We start from the raw sequence: 17,689 nt of genomic DNA on the forward strand, positions 1-17,689 counted from the left end.
TATGTACTTACAGCATATCTCAGTTCAGACATCAAGTGCTCAGTAGCCATATGTGGTTAGTGGCTACCATGTTGGGCAGTACATGGTTATCTTTCCTCTAAGTGACCAACTTCCAGTCTATACCACATGCTTCTGTGTCTTGTAACTTTTATTTCCCCTGTTGATTGTTGGTTCACTTAGGTGAGAAACACCTTATGCTTCAGTGCCTTCCTACAACAATCAGCACCAACCTGGGCTCAGACCAGGAAATCCTGTTTGGCCTTTGGGTACTTTCAGTTTGAAGGGTGACAGCTTCCAAGCATCACCGTCCAGTACACAACTGAAGATCAAGGCTGAACTAGAGCTGGGGGCAATATAGAACAGACAGTATTTGGGTGTCAGCCTAGAGATGATGGTCATAATTGTGAACCTGGATGACCTCTCCAGAGAGTCCAGGGCAGAAGTATGAGGCCAAAGATTTGAAGTCTGTTTCTTGCTTCTGGTCAGAGGACCAGCAGAGCAGATAGGAAGAAGAGGTGAGCAGCACATCCAGTCTGTGTTGACAGTGTAACAGAAAGTGCGTTCTGTTCTCGCAGCTCAGTGCTAGGCTATATTAAAAGCACCTGGATTTCTAAGAGAGTGATCAAATAATCTCTTCAACTTAAAGTGTTCCCTTTGTTTTCTTGAGTAATAGCATCATATTACCCTTCGTTCAGTAATCATCAAGAGGGTGAGCCTCACAATTGGAGAGGAGACATGAAACTAACTAGTTAGTTATACTTATTTATTTATTAAAACAAAACAATGCCCACACAAGACTTTGGCATACATTACTTGGATTTTTCCCCTAAGAGATTTATATGTCTGATGCTTAATCTAATAGTACAAGAAGTTTCTAGTCCCTACACCAGGAGCTGGTCATACTTTTCCTGTGAAGGGCCAGGTAGTAAGTATTTTAGACTTTGTAAACCATATATATATGGTCTCTGTGACATATTCTTCATTGTTTTTTTCCCTGCCTTTTAAAAATGTAAGAAACATTTAGTTCACCCGCTGGCTCCTGCCCTAATCAGCAGTTATTCACGCGGAAAGGGAAGACTGGCCTAGAGTACTTTCACTCTTAGAATAAGGCTATCTTATAGAGACCGATGTAGAAAACAAACGTATGGAAACCAAGGGGGGAAAGTGGGGTGGGGTGCTGGTGGTGGTGGGATGAATTGGGAGATTGGGATTGACATATATACACATAATATGTATAAAATAGATAACTAATAAGAACGTGCTGCATTAAAATAAAATAAAATTTAAAAAAAGAGGCTATCTTAGATATAAAAAGGACTACACATAATACATCAGGCAGATAACACAAGAAAAATTGAGTATTTCATATCAAATAACTTAGAACTGGTTGTTTAGATTCAAAACTAGTAACTGATAACATTTCATTTATTTCTTCATTTCTTTTTTTTTTTTTTTTATAAATTTATTTTATTCATTTATTTTTGGCTGCGTTGGGTCTTCGTTGCTGCGCGCGGGCTTCGTCTAGTTGTGGCGAGCGGGGGCTGCTTTTCATTATGGTGCGCAGGCTTCTCATTGTGGTGGCTTCTCTTGTTGTGGAGCACGGGCTCTAGGCGCGCGGGCTTCAGTAGTTGTGGCTCGCGGGCTCTAGAGCGCAGGCCCAGTAGTTGTGGCGCACGGGCTTAGCTGCTCCGCGGCATGTGGGATCTTTCCGGACCAGGGCGCGAACCCGTGTCCCCTGCATTGGCAGGCGGATTCTTAACCACTGCGCCACCAGGGAAGCCCTATTTCTTCATTTCTGTATCATGAATTCCTTTTCCTCTAAAGGTTTTGAAGAAAAATAGCCCTGAATTTGTCCTTTGATACTTTTGAAAAGATAACAGCAGTGTCATGGAAGACCAGTCCTGACTGCAGCTGTCATCTTGGTTAGCAGACTTGGGCCGAGGGGATCTGTGTGGATGAGGGTAGGACAGGGTGATTTCTTAGGCTCAGTGTGGGTTCTTTGCTTCCGAGTCCTTGCCAGTTGTTTCCTACAGGTTTTGAGTTCAGGTAGGTTTTCTTCGTTTCCAGCCTTTGAACAGGCAGGATGACGGGTGGAAGCGCCTTGCCTGGTAGTAGCTGGCCAGCCGATGTCGGTTACTACAAAAGAGAAACAGGGTTTTGTAACAAGGGCAGGCAGAGCTCTCTGTACTTGCTAATGGTTCTCTTCCTTCCTTCCTCCCTCTCCTCCTCTTCCTCCTTTTCTACTTCTGCTTCTTTGGAATTTTGTAGTAAAAGGAAAGAACCAATTGCATTCAGACTCTGAGCTTCCTAAGAAGCAACTGCAAGGTCTAGAATAAAACCTTTGGGCCAGATACATTAAAATGTGCAGTTAAGTGAATTGATATGCTGATTACATGTTTTTAAATAAATTTAGTGGTTCTAAGTTTCCCAGACAAATGTACCTCTACTCTGCTCTCAGTTTCGTTTGCAAAGTCCTAATGGAAAGTGAAAGAGACATCAAATTTGCTTCTCTGTTTTTCGTTTTTTGTCTTTTTAGTTAATAGACTTTATTTTTTAGAGCAGTTTTAGGTTTACAGAAAGACTGGGCAGAAAATAAAGAGTTCCCATATATTCCATCTCTCCACCCCCAACCCACCCTCAGTGTCTCCTATTATTAATACCTTGCCTTGGTGTGGTGCATTTGTTACAATTGATGAACCAGTATACGCAGGCCTCTCACTGTTGTGGCCTCTCCCATTGCGGAGCAACAGGCTCCGGAAGCGCAGGCTCAGCGGCCATGGCTCACGGGCCCAGCCGCTCCGCGGCATGTGGGATCTTCCCGGACTGGGTCACGAACCCGTGTCCCCCGCATCGGCAGGCAGACTCTCAACCACTGGGCCACCAGGGAAGCCCTTGATACATTATTATTAACTGAAGTCCAAAGTTTACCTGGGCCTTCACTCTTTGTGTTGCACAGTTGATGGGTTTTGACAAATGCCTAATGTTGTGTATCCAATCTCACAGCATCACAGTGTCACCGCCCTAAAAGGCTCCTGCGCTCTGCCTGCTCATCCCTCCCTCCCTCCCTCCCTCCCCCCCTCCCCCGCAAGCCCCTCTCAACCACTGAGTGCCTATGGTCTCTGTAGTTCTGCCTTTTCCAGAATGTTATATTATAGGAATCGTAGAGCATGTAGCCTTTCCAAACTGGCTTTTACCTAATAAAATGCATTTAATGTTCCTCCATTTCTTTTTATGGATTGATAACTCATTTCTTTTTAACACTAATATTCCCTTGTATGGATGTACCACGGTCTGTTTATCCACTCACGTATAGAAGGACATCTTGGTTGCTTCCAGTTTTGGGCAATTATGAATAAAACTGCTGTAAACATTCCTGTAGAGGTTTTTGTGTGTGGACATAAGTTTTCCACTCATTTAGGTAAATATTTAGAAACTTCTGCTACTTTAATTAGCTAAAGGCCAATATCAGGAAAAAATATATTTGAAGGCCCCTGTACATTTAAAAATCAACCTATAGGGACTTCCCTGGCGGTCCAGTGGTTAAGATGCTGTGCTTCCACTGCAGGGAGTGTGGGTTAGATCCCTGGTCAGGGAACTAGGATCCCACATGCTGTACGATGTGGCCAAAAATTAAAAGAAAAAAGAAAAAAAAGGAAGCGTTAAAAATCAACCTATAATAGGTTTTATCACTTTCTTTAAAAAAAAAAAAAAAGATGTAATGGATGTTCATCTAAGCAACATACAATGTTGAATGCATTGGGAAACACCCAAACTGGCCTAGGAGAGTCAGGGAAGGTTCTGAGGGGAAGTGACATTTAATTTGATATTTAAAGAATGACTAGGAATTACCATGTTCTGTTTTATGCATTATTTTATGCACCACTTAGAAAAAAAGCATTGCCTTTTAAACTGATACATACAACGTCAATTATAAGATGCATCTCAGTTTGAGAGATGTTGAAATGCGGAAATATGTTGTTTTAGGACTGATGATACATGGTGGTTAGACAGAAGAGGGGGCACAATGGCCCAGAAGCAGGAAGTTCAGCATCGTGAAGTTAGAGGGGGCTGGAAAACTGGGCATTAGGACAGCTAACTGCTAGGACCTTGGACTTTATCCTAAGAGCCGTAGGAATCCCCGAAGCCTTCTAAACCAGGGAGGCGATCTGCATCTCAGAAAGATCACGCTGGCCGCAGTGGATGATGGATTAGAAACAGGCTCTGGTCATGGCAAAAGGAATGGAAATTGATGGAGTAGTTTGAGGGCTACTTAGGGGAGACATTTGGGAGCTAGAAATGTCAACGTTTGGTGGTTGGTTGGATGTAGGTTTGGGGAGATAGGGGGAGTAATCAAGGATGGAAGCCGGGTTTCTGACTTGGAGCCATTTGCCAGGAGAACAACGGAAAGACTCAGAAGAAGAATGAGTCGAGAAGCTGATGAGTGTTTGGGACGCGTTGACTTTGAGGTGCCCGTAAGACTTTGATGTAGGTATCTAATAGCCAACCAGGTCTCAGACCAGGACCACAGGGTTGATAAATGAAGCGTTGTGCATAGATTAGATGACCCAGGATTAGTGTCTGCAGCACAACCTTAAAGAGGCAGAAGAAGCAGCCTGTCATTGGGGAGCAGAAAAGAGTGGCTGGAGAGGTCAGAGGAAATCCAAGAAAGGACTTCCAGTGTCGTGGAGGCCCAGGAAGAGAGGCTCAGGACAGCCACAGCAGTCACCGCCAGTACAGACGACTGAGAGGGCAAGCAGAGGAAGCTCAGGGGAGCATAGGGTTTCAGCGACAAGGAGGGAGAGGAGGGTGAGAGGACCTGGCTGAGAGGCACACAGCAGGTGAGGAAGCAGGACCAGAAGTGTGATGGAGGAGGGGAGAAGGAGGCAAGTCAGGAGGCGGGTGTGGGTCAAGAAGAGCAGGAGCGCCGCTGTCTGGAGAGAGCAGAGGTATGGGCATGTCTAAGTGCTGACCAGGAGGACCTGGTTGCAGGGTGGCCACATCCTGGCCTGGTTATCGTTGGAAATGTGCTCTCCTCCACTCCACACGCGAACTCGGTGGCTGGATTTCTCTTCTCTTGTACACTCAGCGATGTCCATCTACTAAGCCCTGGAAGAAAAAATATAAATATTTGTAAAACAAAGAATTAATCGAAGACCCAGTCTTCAACTTTGAGCCTTTATATCTGCTCTGGAGAATGTCATGAGTTGAAGATCCAGGACACACAAAGTCCCTGAGACAGGATCCAGAGCTGTGGAAGGAGCCGTCTTGTGGTGCCTCTCTGACACCATAGACAGTGAGATGCCCCAGTATTTCATGTGCCACTGAGGAAGGGATGTGCCGTTGATGGTAAGACACATGCCGATGCAAGTGATTTTAACATGTGAAGAAATGTGAGTCTTGGAATTGGTGAAATATAATACTAGCCTTGTATAGGAATAACAGAAGTGTGGGACAGACAACAGTGTCACGTGTATTGTAGGAGCAGAAACCTGGTTTTGCCTGCTGGTCTTTGTTTCTTTGGAGAATAAGGTCCAGTTTATCTTCTGGGGATGGGAGATAAAGGCATTATCACTGGAGAGTGGAAGGTCTTTGAATGATTGACAGCAGTGGAACCAGGCAGACCCAGGAAATCATAGGCTTGTCAGGAAGCACTGAGCGTGTCCTGAGGTTAGGGCCCAGGAGTTCATAGTGATGCCAAACTGCGCGGCTCTGTTTTCTTGAGAGACTTAGCAGCCCGAGTCCGGGGTGGAGAGAGTGGACAATGACAGTGGCTTCATCCAGAATTGAGGGTTTGCCAGGCAGGGTGACAGAAAAACAGTGGACAGAGGCCTCGCGGATACTGACTGTGTACAATGGGGTCGCGGGGTGGACAGCAGAACCCATTGCGGGAGGTGAGAAATGCAGGCTGATCGCAAGGGATAATAAAAGGCAAACAATGTCGACTGGAAAGGTTTTTATAATGCTGCTTATACAAACAAGATATACAGAGAACTAGGTATAACTCGTTTTGCACATAGCTTTTACTCAACTCTGAAATCAAAGACATTTATAAATTAAGTCGAAAATTTTTTTCAAATAACAGGATAATATAATGTGGATATTAATGTTTCAAATTCAAGATGGAGGGCTTCCCTGGTGGCGCAGTGGTTGAGAGTCTGCCTGCCAATGCAGAGGACACGGGTTCGAGCCCTGGTCTGGGAAGATCCCACATGCCGCGGAGCTACTGGGCCCGTGAGCCACAATTACTGAGCCTGCGCGTCTGGAGCCTGTGCTCTGCAACAAGAGAGGCCGCGATAGTGAGAGGCCCGCGTGCGCACTGTGATGAAGAGTGGCCCCCGCTTGCCACAACTAGAGAAAGCCCTCGCGCAGAAACGAAGACCCAACACAGTCATAAATAAATAAATAAATAAATTTAAAAAATAAAAAAAAAAAAAAAATTCAAGATGGAAATGAACTTGAGGCTCAGATTCTTTGGCACTTGACAGGCCTGTGCTCCCTTCCTCACTCAGGGTCACCACTCAGATCACCTTTTGCATTTGGCATGCTGACTAGCAGGGCTGTCACTCAACTCTCCTGCTCCTTTTTTCTGTTTACATTGCTGTGAAACCTTTGTTTATGCAGCGTACTCTGGTAGCATTTTGGCTTTCACTTAACACATCATTTGCAAATTAGTCTACCTGCATTCTTTTCCAATAAATCTGAGAGGAGTGTAGTGGTGCTATAGATACCATCACCACAAATGCTTTAATTATTCAGATAACCCAGAATGCATATATATATATATATATATATATATATTTTACATTGTCTTCCGAATTAAAACAAATATATATATATATAAATTCATGGACATCTAATGATCCCTTAAATTTGAGAAACACAGACTGAGAGCGGTGGTTCTCAAAGTGTGGGCCCAGGCCCCGGGGCATCACCCTCACCTGGGAACTTATCAGAAATGCAGATTTGCAGTCTCCCCTCCCTTCCAACCAAGTGAATTCCCCGGGTGGGGCCTAGGAATCAGGCCTTTAACCTGACTCCAGCTCAAGCTGAAGAGCTTCTGCTCTAGCCAAGCGTGATCACCTGTCTTATAGATGAGGAAACTGGCCGAGAGCTACAGCTCAGGATCGAGGTTCATTTATAGGACAACTGGGTCTCAAGCCTGGAACTCTGGGCTTTCGTGCAGTTCGACTCCAAAGCCCTCCATTGTCATTTCTTTCTCAGTTTTTGGTTTTGTTTTCTTTGGTTTGGGTTGAAGGAGGTGATACTAAAATGTTGGGGTCTTTTCCTTTTGTTCCTTCTAGTGCCAGAACCTACTAAGACCTGTTCAAGCCAGCCCCAACCTGCCGGGACCAGTACCAGTACTTCCACCAGCACTCTCTCCAGCAGCAGCAATGGCAAACGTGCGTCTGCCGGCGGCCAGCAGCCAGCTGCATCCCGTTACCTGCCTCGCGAGGTGCCTCCACGCTTCCGCCAGCAAGAACAGAAGCAGCTGTTAAAGAGAGGTCAGCCACTGCCCACGGGGTCTCTGACCAGCGTGAGCCCCACCCAGGGTGCTGGGCCTGCAGGGCTGAGCCCTCCCCCGCTGCCTGGAGCCGGAGCACAGCCGCACCCCAGCAAGCCCCAGCCAGGTAAACCGCACAGAACCCGGCATTCTTTCTATCTGAGAACTGGTTTGCTACTTTCAACTTGCTGCCCAGAAATAGAAATGGACATATTTTGATCCATGTTTACTATACACTTAGTAAAGCTAGCTAGCTAGATGATAGCTTGATTCATTTCAATTAGATTTTAAGGTTTACTTCTAGTTCCCCCACTTATTTATATTGTTCATCATACACTTTCAGATGGCATTAGCTACTTCAGTTAAGTTTGTTGCTCACCAGAAACTAAAGGTCTATGTCAGTACATATAAATCTGTCAAGGCAGATGCTTTAGAACCCTGCAGTGAACACTTCAAAATAAAACCCTTTTCCCTCAGGTTACTAGGATATCTCATGACTGCACACATACTTTCTGTGCAGGGAGGTAATAGCATTTTATGGGGAGCAGTGTTCCTAAGTAACTTATTCAAGCATCCTGAGGCAACCCTCCCTGCTGTCTCCCCGTGCTCGGCCCCTGCGGTGTCTGGGGCTCTGCGCCGCCTGCTGCTTGTTGTGTCCTTGCCTGCAGTTCAACGATAACTTTCTCTGGGCTCCCAGGAGAGCTCGCCACTTGCTCATTTGCTTTCCAGCTTCCAGAATGTCAGCATCTCTCATCTTCTCTCTCTCCTGTTCCCATCTTCTTGACCTCATGGATTTACACTTTTAAAAATTTCTTTACTGGAGTTTTAGGGAAATTTTTGGAAGAGAGCAAAGTACATGTGTTTGACTGCCGTGAATCTCTTATTTTCTTAAATCTTTACGTTTCAAGTAATTTAACTAACAATTGGCAATGGTTCTAGCACGGAAAGCGTATTTGCTGATGGTAGTGAAATTCAGGTCTGTAATTAGAGAGTCAAGGAGGCTTCTTGTGTTAGATTAGAATTTAAAAGAAACATGTCACAATTCATATTAATATTTGTTTTCCTTCATGTGCTGCCTTTTTATATGGGGAATAATTCCAGCATGACATAGAAGTATTTATAGCAGAATTTCTCAAAACCATGACTTTGTGGTTTTATTTGGAACAAATATTTTTAGACAGCTTTGCCATGTCTCTTCAAATAGTCTTTACTTTCATCTGCTAAATTCCTGGTAGAGAGGATGTAGGTCAGTGATTTTCAGCAAAAAGCTAGGAAGAAAAGAAATGATCACATATATTCACTGAATACAATCCCATCTGCTTAACTGCAACCAGTTTATAGTCAAACATATGGTTACTTTCCACACTGAAATATGGTTCTCTGACCAATCTTAACAGAGACGAAGACTGTATAGTCAGACCTGTATAGCTTGGGGTATTGATTTAAGAAGCTTATATAGAAAAACTGAAAAAGAAGTGTAACAGCCCTGCTTTTTTCTGGGCTTATCTCACTGTTATAAGATTAGTTGGCAGTCTTGCATCAGTGTTCTCACCAAATGCGAGAGGTGCAAGATGTTACTGGTATCTTCTTAGATAAGTAGAAAGTAATCAAGAAATTGATTCAGTAAAATTTTATATGAAAGTAATATTCTTTAATAAAATATTTGGCTCTGTAATTATAATATCCTTCTCCAGAAAGTTATTCCTAGTTGTTTGTACTTCTTAAAATATATACATTGAAGACTAAATCATCATTTTATACATAAAAACATCTTGAGAAATGGAATCAACCTATATATTTATATTAATAAAATAAGAAATGATTGATTTTTTTTGGCTCCCAAGCAAAAGTCTTTGTTTTACAGCAATTTCATCTCTTCACCAGCAGTCTCTGGTATGACAGCTTCAGAGGTCCCCTCGGAAACCTGTGCTGGTTTCCTAGTTCCTAAATGCAGTCTTCGTCTCTCTGCCTGGCTCAGTGCCCTTCCCAGCCTTGTCCAGCCAGCATGTTTCCTTCTGTCCCCAGGTCCTGCTTTCCGTTCTGATTGGGATTGTTTCCGTATGGCTTCACAAATAGGGCACACTCAGTGTTTGTTGCCTTTCCCAGCACATGCACACACCTGATCGCCCTGCCCCTTTCTGTCTGCAAATCAGTCACCCACCCTCCGTGAAGCCCCTTGAGTATTTCTGTCCTCAAGCTCCTCTTGAAGCTGTAGGATACTCCATTTGTCCGCAACATGCAGCCTCACACGCACTGTATACTGTGTAACCTGTATTGTATCCTAAAAGGACAGTGTCTGAACCTCCTCTCTGTGACTAGTTGAGCAGAGTGAAAGGAACTGAACTGAAGAAGTCCTGGCAGCCGGCACTGGTTATGCCACAGCCAGTACTTCCATTTCTCACCTAAAATGAGACTTCTAAGGTCCTTTCCCTGGAATCTCCAACTCAAACCCGCTTCCAAAGAGCTCACTTGATTTTGTCAATGCAAAGCATTGCTGGGACGCCATCCCGTGTCCTAGTGGAATCAACACAGGGACCTAGGTGGGCGTCCCCGGGCATGGAGGCAGTGTGGCAGCGTGGTCAAGAGACAGGTCCAATTCGTTTTCAAGACCCACGACCCCTGTGTGACCTTGTCATTTAGCCGACTGGCAAAAATTTTAACTGATAAGTGTATATAGTCGTATGTAAGTGTAGTGATTCACCCTATTAAGCTTCCAGAAAAATGTTATTTTCTATTCAGACTATGTTTTTGCCAACCTGCAGTATAACTCCAGCTTGAAACACTTGAGAGCTTTTATCTTTTTTAAAGAAGAAAAAACTCTTTCTCGCTGCGCTTAAGGCAGAACAATGTATTGTTTTGCTGGCTACTTTGTACATTCATAAACTGAGGCTTTGATTAATACGTGGTAGTGTTTGCTACTTAGATCTTTTGTAGATAGAAGCAGGAAAGTAAGAAGTTGGACACGTGCCAATTTACATATGGGGCTCATTTAGAAAATTATAGCTAGTGTTGGTATGCCGAACGTTTAGTGGGTGTTCAGGAAAAGCGGGAAAGAGGAAGGAACGGAACACAAAGGAGTAGGAAAGGGCAGCGGTTTATTTGCATGCAGCCAGTGGGCAACGCGCCCTTACTCTTTTGGCAGACTTTCAAAAAACAGAGGAAAAGTGGCTCTGGTGCTGCTGTAACTGGGTCCTGAAGTGAAAATGGTTGTGACAATAGAACGAATTTTAAGAGGCAGGAAGATCGGTTTAGTGTCAGCTGCGATTAGATAAAGCTTTCATGTCCTCATGCCTCCCCCTGCCCCTCCCGCTGGAGGGGGTGATCGGCTCCCTCCCGGGAAGGGAAGGGCAACGCCAGCTCCTGCCCCGCGGGCGCCTGCAGGTCGCCGGGCCGCAGCCAGCACGGAGCCTCCCGGTGACGACAGCCGGCGGCCCGGGGCGCGCTGCGACAGGGTGGAGCTGGGAACCCGTGCCGCCCTAGATGCGGGCGCCCGGGCGTTAGGCGCGCAAGGTAGCGTCTCCAGGGGGTGGGCGGCCCCTCTCCGCAGGTACTTTAGCCCCCGCGGCCCGCCGAGCCGCAGAAACAGAGCCGAGACGGAGCAGACAGCAGCTGCTTCTCCCGGGCCTCGGACGGGGCGCGAGGGGCGCGCAGACGACGCGTAAGATGGCGTCCCCGCCGCTGCGCGCGGAGTTGCTCTGGGCCCCGCGCCACCGCCCCCGCGGCCGCCCCGCTCGGCAGGGCTTCTCACAGGGTCTGACCCCGGAGGAAGCAGCCTCGTTTTCCTGCCGTTTTGAAGAAAAGGCAATAAGCGTTTTCTTTTGGACACTTTCATTATTGTTTTCAGTAAACCTTTCACTCGGTTCTGCATTTCATAATTCCTTCCATTGATAGAAGTTGACGGAGGAGATGTCTCGGAGTCTGTCCGGTGACGGAATTCTGAACTCAGAGCACTTTCTCCACAAGACTTTTACGCACACTCAAGGCAGTGGAGGGGGAGGTGGCTTCGGTTCTCCAAAGCTGAAAACGGTGGTTACGTTGATCCCGCCCCTTGAAACCGAGGACTGTGTTTTATCAGTAAGCATAGCACTCATGTGTTTTCAACTATGGAAGGCATTTGGAATGACTTTATAATTTATTATTCTGTCATTTCGGTTAAAAGGACTGCGGTGAGAAAGCATGGACTACGTACTGTTTGTCAGTGTTAGCAATAATTAAGCATGCCGCCACTTCTGAGTAAATCTTGTCCACACTTCCTTATCTGATTAATTTGATACCTAATTAAAAGTTCGCTTACTGTAGCTTTAGGAAGCTCTTTGTTAAATACTTTTTCTTGAAATTTTTATCTTTACATGGTAAAATTTTGGGATTTAAAAAGAGAAGAAAGCTTTTTTCTTTAAACCATGCTATCGTGTGATCCTTTTTAATCACTTAAGACTGTTTATGTTACTTACATTTTTATAGAGACACCTATTTTTAGAACGTGTAAACCATTCAAACAGCAGGAAAAAAGTGAATTTAACATTTGGTGATAGAATGTTGTAATGGAAGGAACACTAGAATTTTATCCTGAAGATAGGCATTCTGTTCAGTCCTTACTGGTTATTGGTTATAACACCTTTTCCAAATCTGGCCTCTGAGCCTCTGTTTCCCCATCTGTAAAACAGATGTAATTTGTAAGTTTCAGTTAATTTAATGTGTGTGGAAATACTTAGAACTTCAAAGTGCTATGAAATATGTGATGTCTTAGGGATAGGAAGACTTATTTATAAGCCCTCTCAAACTTGCTGCATAACAGATGCATGCATTTTAGCCTTTAACAGTTCCTGGGCTTATACTGGAGAGTTGAGAATAACCTACAAGAGAATTCAGTCTTGGTTTATTTTAGAGCTTTCATTCATTCCACAATGCCTGTTCCCAGAAGTCAGTCATTTCACAACTTTCTTTCACGGAGTCTCTAGACTATAACTCAAGGATGGAGCTTTGGATTGATAGCACAGTCAGGAGACTTTGGTTTATGAAAATCATGTTATTCAGATACTTTTGAGTCATAAATTCTCCCAAGAAGAATGGTGTGCTTTAAACATAAAGAGAGCAGTAGCCTTAAAACTGTAACACGTTTTCATTTGGAGGATAAATTCTAGTGTCAGGATATGTGGTGGTTGGGGGGGGTATTGCTGCTGCTACTGGTGATGGTGGTGGTGGTGGTGGTGGTGGGAGTGATAATGCTGTTGATGTGATGGTGATGTTGGTGATGTCGATGAGCGGCAAGAGAGGACAGACTTTAGGGACTCCGCAGAGCAGAACTAATCAAACTGTGCTCCTCAGGTACCCACAGAAGACTTTAAAGGAGTCTAAGTGGGGAAAGGATGGTGGGGAGTGGGGAAAGCCTAACTTCTCTGAAGTGGCTTTAGGTTTAACTCCTTTGTGTTTCGGGAAATAGGTTCTGCTCTTTGTTTTCTGTTGTTTGGTTTTTACCACTGCACTAAGAAGACGGTGAGTGGTATTTTCAAATCAACTTAAGTCTATATTTGAAAATCATAAATATTACATTAAAATCATAACTTTCTGCTTTTTAGTTTTCAAGCCCTTTCCAGCTTTTAAATGCATTTATGTGTTCAAAGGTTTGTGGGTTTTTTTGTTTTTTTTTTTGGCTGTACAGGATATGGTATCTTAGTTCCCCAACCAGGGATCAAACCGGCACCCTCTGCATTGAGAGTTCCAAGTCTTAACCACTGGACTGCCAGGGAAGTCCCCAAACTATTTTTTTTTTTATATTTAAGTACATAGGACACAGTTGATTCCCATTTTAAAACTTTTTGAGAAGGAAAAAATGAGAAAACAAGATAAAGTGAAAGAAGGAAAATAAAAAACTAGAGCGAGGAGTGGCACTTTTGTGCATCGTGCCTGTCTCAGCACAGAAAGTTCTTTGAGGGGAGACTAGGTCTTGTTCATCTGTGCAGTATTTGTAAGCTCATCAGTAGGGCTGTTGAACATGCATGTTCAGCAGAATGTGAGTGTCTCAGGGAACTGTCATCGGAGAACACTGTGACTAGAGTCACACAGGAACAGGCTCTGTACGGGGCCCCAAACTGTAGGAAGAGAGGACCCTGTAAAGAAAGCTCCTGGGGCTAAGAGCTTTCTTTAATGTACCAGAACTGGGAACACTAAGGAGTAAGGCCAAAAATCAAATTGTAGAACCACGACATAGAGTAATTTTTACCATTTAGCCTTAACTTTTTGGTTTTTAATGTATTTAATGTTCATTTTGACCCTATTAACACCCCCAAAAGTGGTATTGTCTTGGAAAAATCCGTATATCATTTTGGTGTTCTTGAAGTTTTAATTACAATGAAAGACATCGTAATATTTGTCTCTTTCGTTTTGTTTCCTTATCCACTGTTTCCATTACAACTAAAAACATTTTAAGTAGAAAAATATTTTTAGTGGCTTACATGGTAATAACACATATAAATGTATGTAGCAAATAACTTGTTAGCCTCACTTTAAGCCCCTCCAAATAGTTCCTTATGTAAGGGTGGCCGTCTTTGCAAGCTTAGGACAGAAGTCCTCACCTGAAAATGGACTTGAGCTGTTCCGTGCACTGGTGAGAATTGAGCTTCTCCTTTAGGTTCCTTTAGTAGCAGTGACCCCCTGTCCTTTATACCTTCCGTGCCAAAACACAGGTGTAAGTACCCGTTCAGTAAAACTCCCTTGGTGTTTGGGGGACATTTCTTTTTGTGTCCCTTCCTTCCTTTTTTTTTTTTCCCCACACCACACAGCTTGAGTGATCTTAGCTCCCTGCCCAAGGATTAAGCGCAGGGCCACAGCAGTGAAAGCACCGAGTCCTAACCACTGGATTGTCGGGGAATTCCCAGGGGGACATTTCGTCTCATGCTTTCCCCTCCTTCCCTCTTTTATCTCCTCTCCTCTAGCCTTCTCTCTCTCGTCTCCTTTCCCACCATCTGTACTGCGTTCCAGAACACTTAGCTCACCTTTGAGTTAGGAGCACTGGTCTCCTGGTGTGCACCACTTGCAGACACATTTTCTCACCTTGGAGAAAAGTGTCCTGTTGAGTGGATGACAACACATAGATTCCCCAGTGCTTGTTGGACGTAGCCCCCACTTGATCCAGCTACTGAAGCAGGTGACGGAGGGGAGTGAAGAGGGGAGAAGAGTGGTGCTAATGGCCTTTTAAGGAGCTGGATGAAGCACCTGCAAGGATGCGTGAGTCCACACGGAGGGACTGCTGATGAACTGCACGTTAACGTCTGAGCTTCTGACTTGCTTCTCCCAGGACTGTGGACGGATCCGCTCAGAGGTCTTGCAAGCACCCCAGACTCAATATGTCTGGATCTTAATCCATCATCTCCCTTTCTTCTTTCCTTCCCAGAACTGCTCTTACTCCAGTGTTCCCTATTATAGTTTAATATAGTTCCCTGTGCTCTACAGTAGGTCCCTGTTATTTATCTATTTTATATATAATAGTGTGTATCTGTTAATCCCAAACTCCCAATTTATCCCTCCCCCCCTCCCCTTTGGTCACCTTAAGTTTGTTTTCTATGTCTGTGAGTCTGTTTATGTTTTGTAAATAAGTTCATTTGTATAACTTTTTTAGACTCCACATACAAGTGATATCATATGATATCTTCTTTCTCTGTCAGTGGACATTTAGGTTGCTGCCATGTCTTGGCTATTCTAATAGTGCTGTCATGAACATAGGGGTGCATGTATCTTTTCCAGTTATAGTTTTGTCTGGCTATATGCCCAGGATTGGTATTGCTGGATCATATGGTAACTCTGTTTTTAGTTTTTTAGGGAATATCCGTACTGTTCTCCATAGTGGCTGCGCCAATTTACATTCCCACCAACAGTGTAAGAGGGTTTTCTTCTCTCCAGCAATTATTATTTGTAGACTTTTTAGTGATGGCCATTCTGACCAGTGTGAGGTGATACCTCATAGTTTTGATGTGAAGACCTTTGGAAGTGTGTGAGTAGGCATTCATGATATGCTGGAGGTGCATTTGGAAAGACTATTTGGTGCATTACTGAGAAGAGACTGGAGAGGAGCAGGAATGGGTCTCGGGGAGACAGTTAGAAATTCTCCTAGATTCTCATAGGAGAATCCAGTCGTAGTAAGTGAAAGTGTCCTAGAGACTCCAGTGTGTAAATGCACAGGCGAGACTTCATCCTGCCCTCTGTCGTCTCGGGTGCTGGGGCTCCTGCCAGCACTGCCTCGCTGGTGCTGAACTGGCTCTGCTGCCCTTGAGCTCTTCCTCTCCACCCCAAGGAAGGACTGAGCAGTGGAACTTGATCACTGTGGGGGTCATCCCTTCAGAAGACAGACACACTTGTTAGAAAGAGCCCAGGCTGCACAGCGCCGCTACATACCCTTGATACACCTTCATGGATGTGTATTTCTTTTACCTAATGACTAATATTTTTCATGAAATTTGGGATTTTTAAAATTTACGTGAATGAAAAAAATCCTTTTTCTCACAGGATTATCTCCTTAATTCCAAGGTTAGCCTTTTCTCTAGGTCCATCCACGTCTCTACAAGTGACCCAATTTCGTTCCTTTTTATGGCTGAGTAATATTCCATTGTATATATGTACCACACCTTTATCCATTCATCTGTCAATGGGCATTTAGGGATAATCTCTGTTTTTTAATTTGGTCTTATTTTCAGTGTTAAGTGATGAGTGGCTCATTGATCTCTTTATTTTGAGGGCCACCAGGGAAGCCCTTGTTGATCTCTTTAAATTGGTTATTACATAAGCTAGTTTTTATACTATAGGCAAAACCAACAGAGGAAATTGTCATAAACCAGGGTAGCAGAGCCAACCCCTAATATCAATATTTGGCAATAAGGAACTTCGTTGTTTTATGGTAATTTAGATACTTAAAGTTTTCTGTTGCCTATCTTCATTTTCCCTTTGTAGTTTTCACCTGGAATTACCTGCGTACCTTTTTTTTTTTTGTAATATTTACTTCTTTATTTTCTTAAGAACAAAAGCCTCGGATTTCCCAGGTTGTGCAGTGGTTAAGAATCTGCCTACCAATGCAGGGGACACAGGTTTGAGCCCTGGTCTGGGAAGATCCCACATGCCTCGGAGCAACTAAGCCCATGCGCCACAACTACTGAAGCCCACGTGCCTAGAGCCCGTGCTCTGCAGCAAGAGAAGCCACCGCAGTGAGAAGCCCACACTTGCCGCAACTAGAGAAAGCCTGTGCGCAGCAATGAAGACCCAATGCTGCCAAAAAAATTTTTTAAAGAAGAATAAAAACCTCTTACAAGTGACACAGTTGATTTTTTTTTTTTTTTTTTTGACCATGCCATGCAGCATATGGGATCTTAGTTCCCCTACCAGGGATTGAACCCGTGCCCCCGGCACTGCGAACATGGAACCTTAACCACTGGACTGCCAGGGAAGTCCCTACCTGCCTACTTTAGAATCACCTAGACCATCATTCTAAATTCATTACATTCCTTTTAAATCAGGCAACAAAAGTCATTTGTTTTGGGTTTTTTTTTAAGGTTGAAGTTAGTATGTTCTTTCTAGTGATGGTGATAATTCTTTGAATACTTCCTCTTTTCTTTTAGCTCCATCAAACTATAAAAGAGATTGGGGGGGGAACCCAGCTGTACTGTCCATGAGTAAGATTTTTCTTGTTGAAATTAATTTGCAGAGAACATAATAATGAAAGTGTTCTAAAAGAGAAGAAATATTTAATTGTAGTTATCTGTATATCGTACTATTTAAAGAAACTGTCAACGATTTCTAAACTGTGTGAGGTCTTGAGTGATGCATACTTCAAATAAAGTCTGTTGGAAAATTCGTTGGAATATAAGTTTGATTGCAATGTTAGAAATACTCAAAAAATTAGGAAATTAAAGGAGGTAAAATACAGATACCAAATACTAGATTCTTTAAAAGGATCATAAGAGTGAAAAGATATAAATACTATAAAGATATCGTATAAAGTTATTCTGGGGATCTCCAAAGAAAAGACTAAATTAAGGAAGTAGAAAGCAAATGTAGAAGAAATCCATAGAGATCCAAGAAGCTACCAGATATAGGGCTGAGAATATGTTTTATTAATGCACAGGAAACCAGGATAAACCATAATCACTGGTAATAACAGATAAAGTAGTATAAATGTAATCAAATCGTTCTAACTCTTGAGCC

The 17,689-nt window shown here is 43.7% G+C and overlaps 1 protein-coding gene across 4 annotated transcripts in view; it reads left to right on the forward strand.

The window, feature by feature from the left end:
• TNRC6C (trinucleotide repeat containing adaptor 6C) overlaps positions 1-17,689 on the forward strand; it is a 129,942-nt gene that overhangs the window by 64,476 nt on the left and 47,777 nt on the right. For all 4 annotated transcript variants that reach the window (XM_081220369.1, XM_081220371.1, XM_081220370.1 and 1 more), the window contains exon 4: positions 7,302-7,628. In XM_081220369.1, the coding sequence (XP_081076495.1) occupies positions 7,302-7,628 (327 nt within the window). The remainder of the gene's footprint in view (positions 1-7,301; positions 7,629-17,689) is intronic.

Source organism: Mesoplodon bidens (assembly GCF_964165515.1).
Source record: "Mesoplodon bidens genome assembly, chromosome: 19".
NCBI classification, from domain to species: Eukaryota; Metazoa; Chordata; class Mammalia; order Artiodactyla; family Ziphiidae; genus Mesoplodon; species Mesoplodon bidens.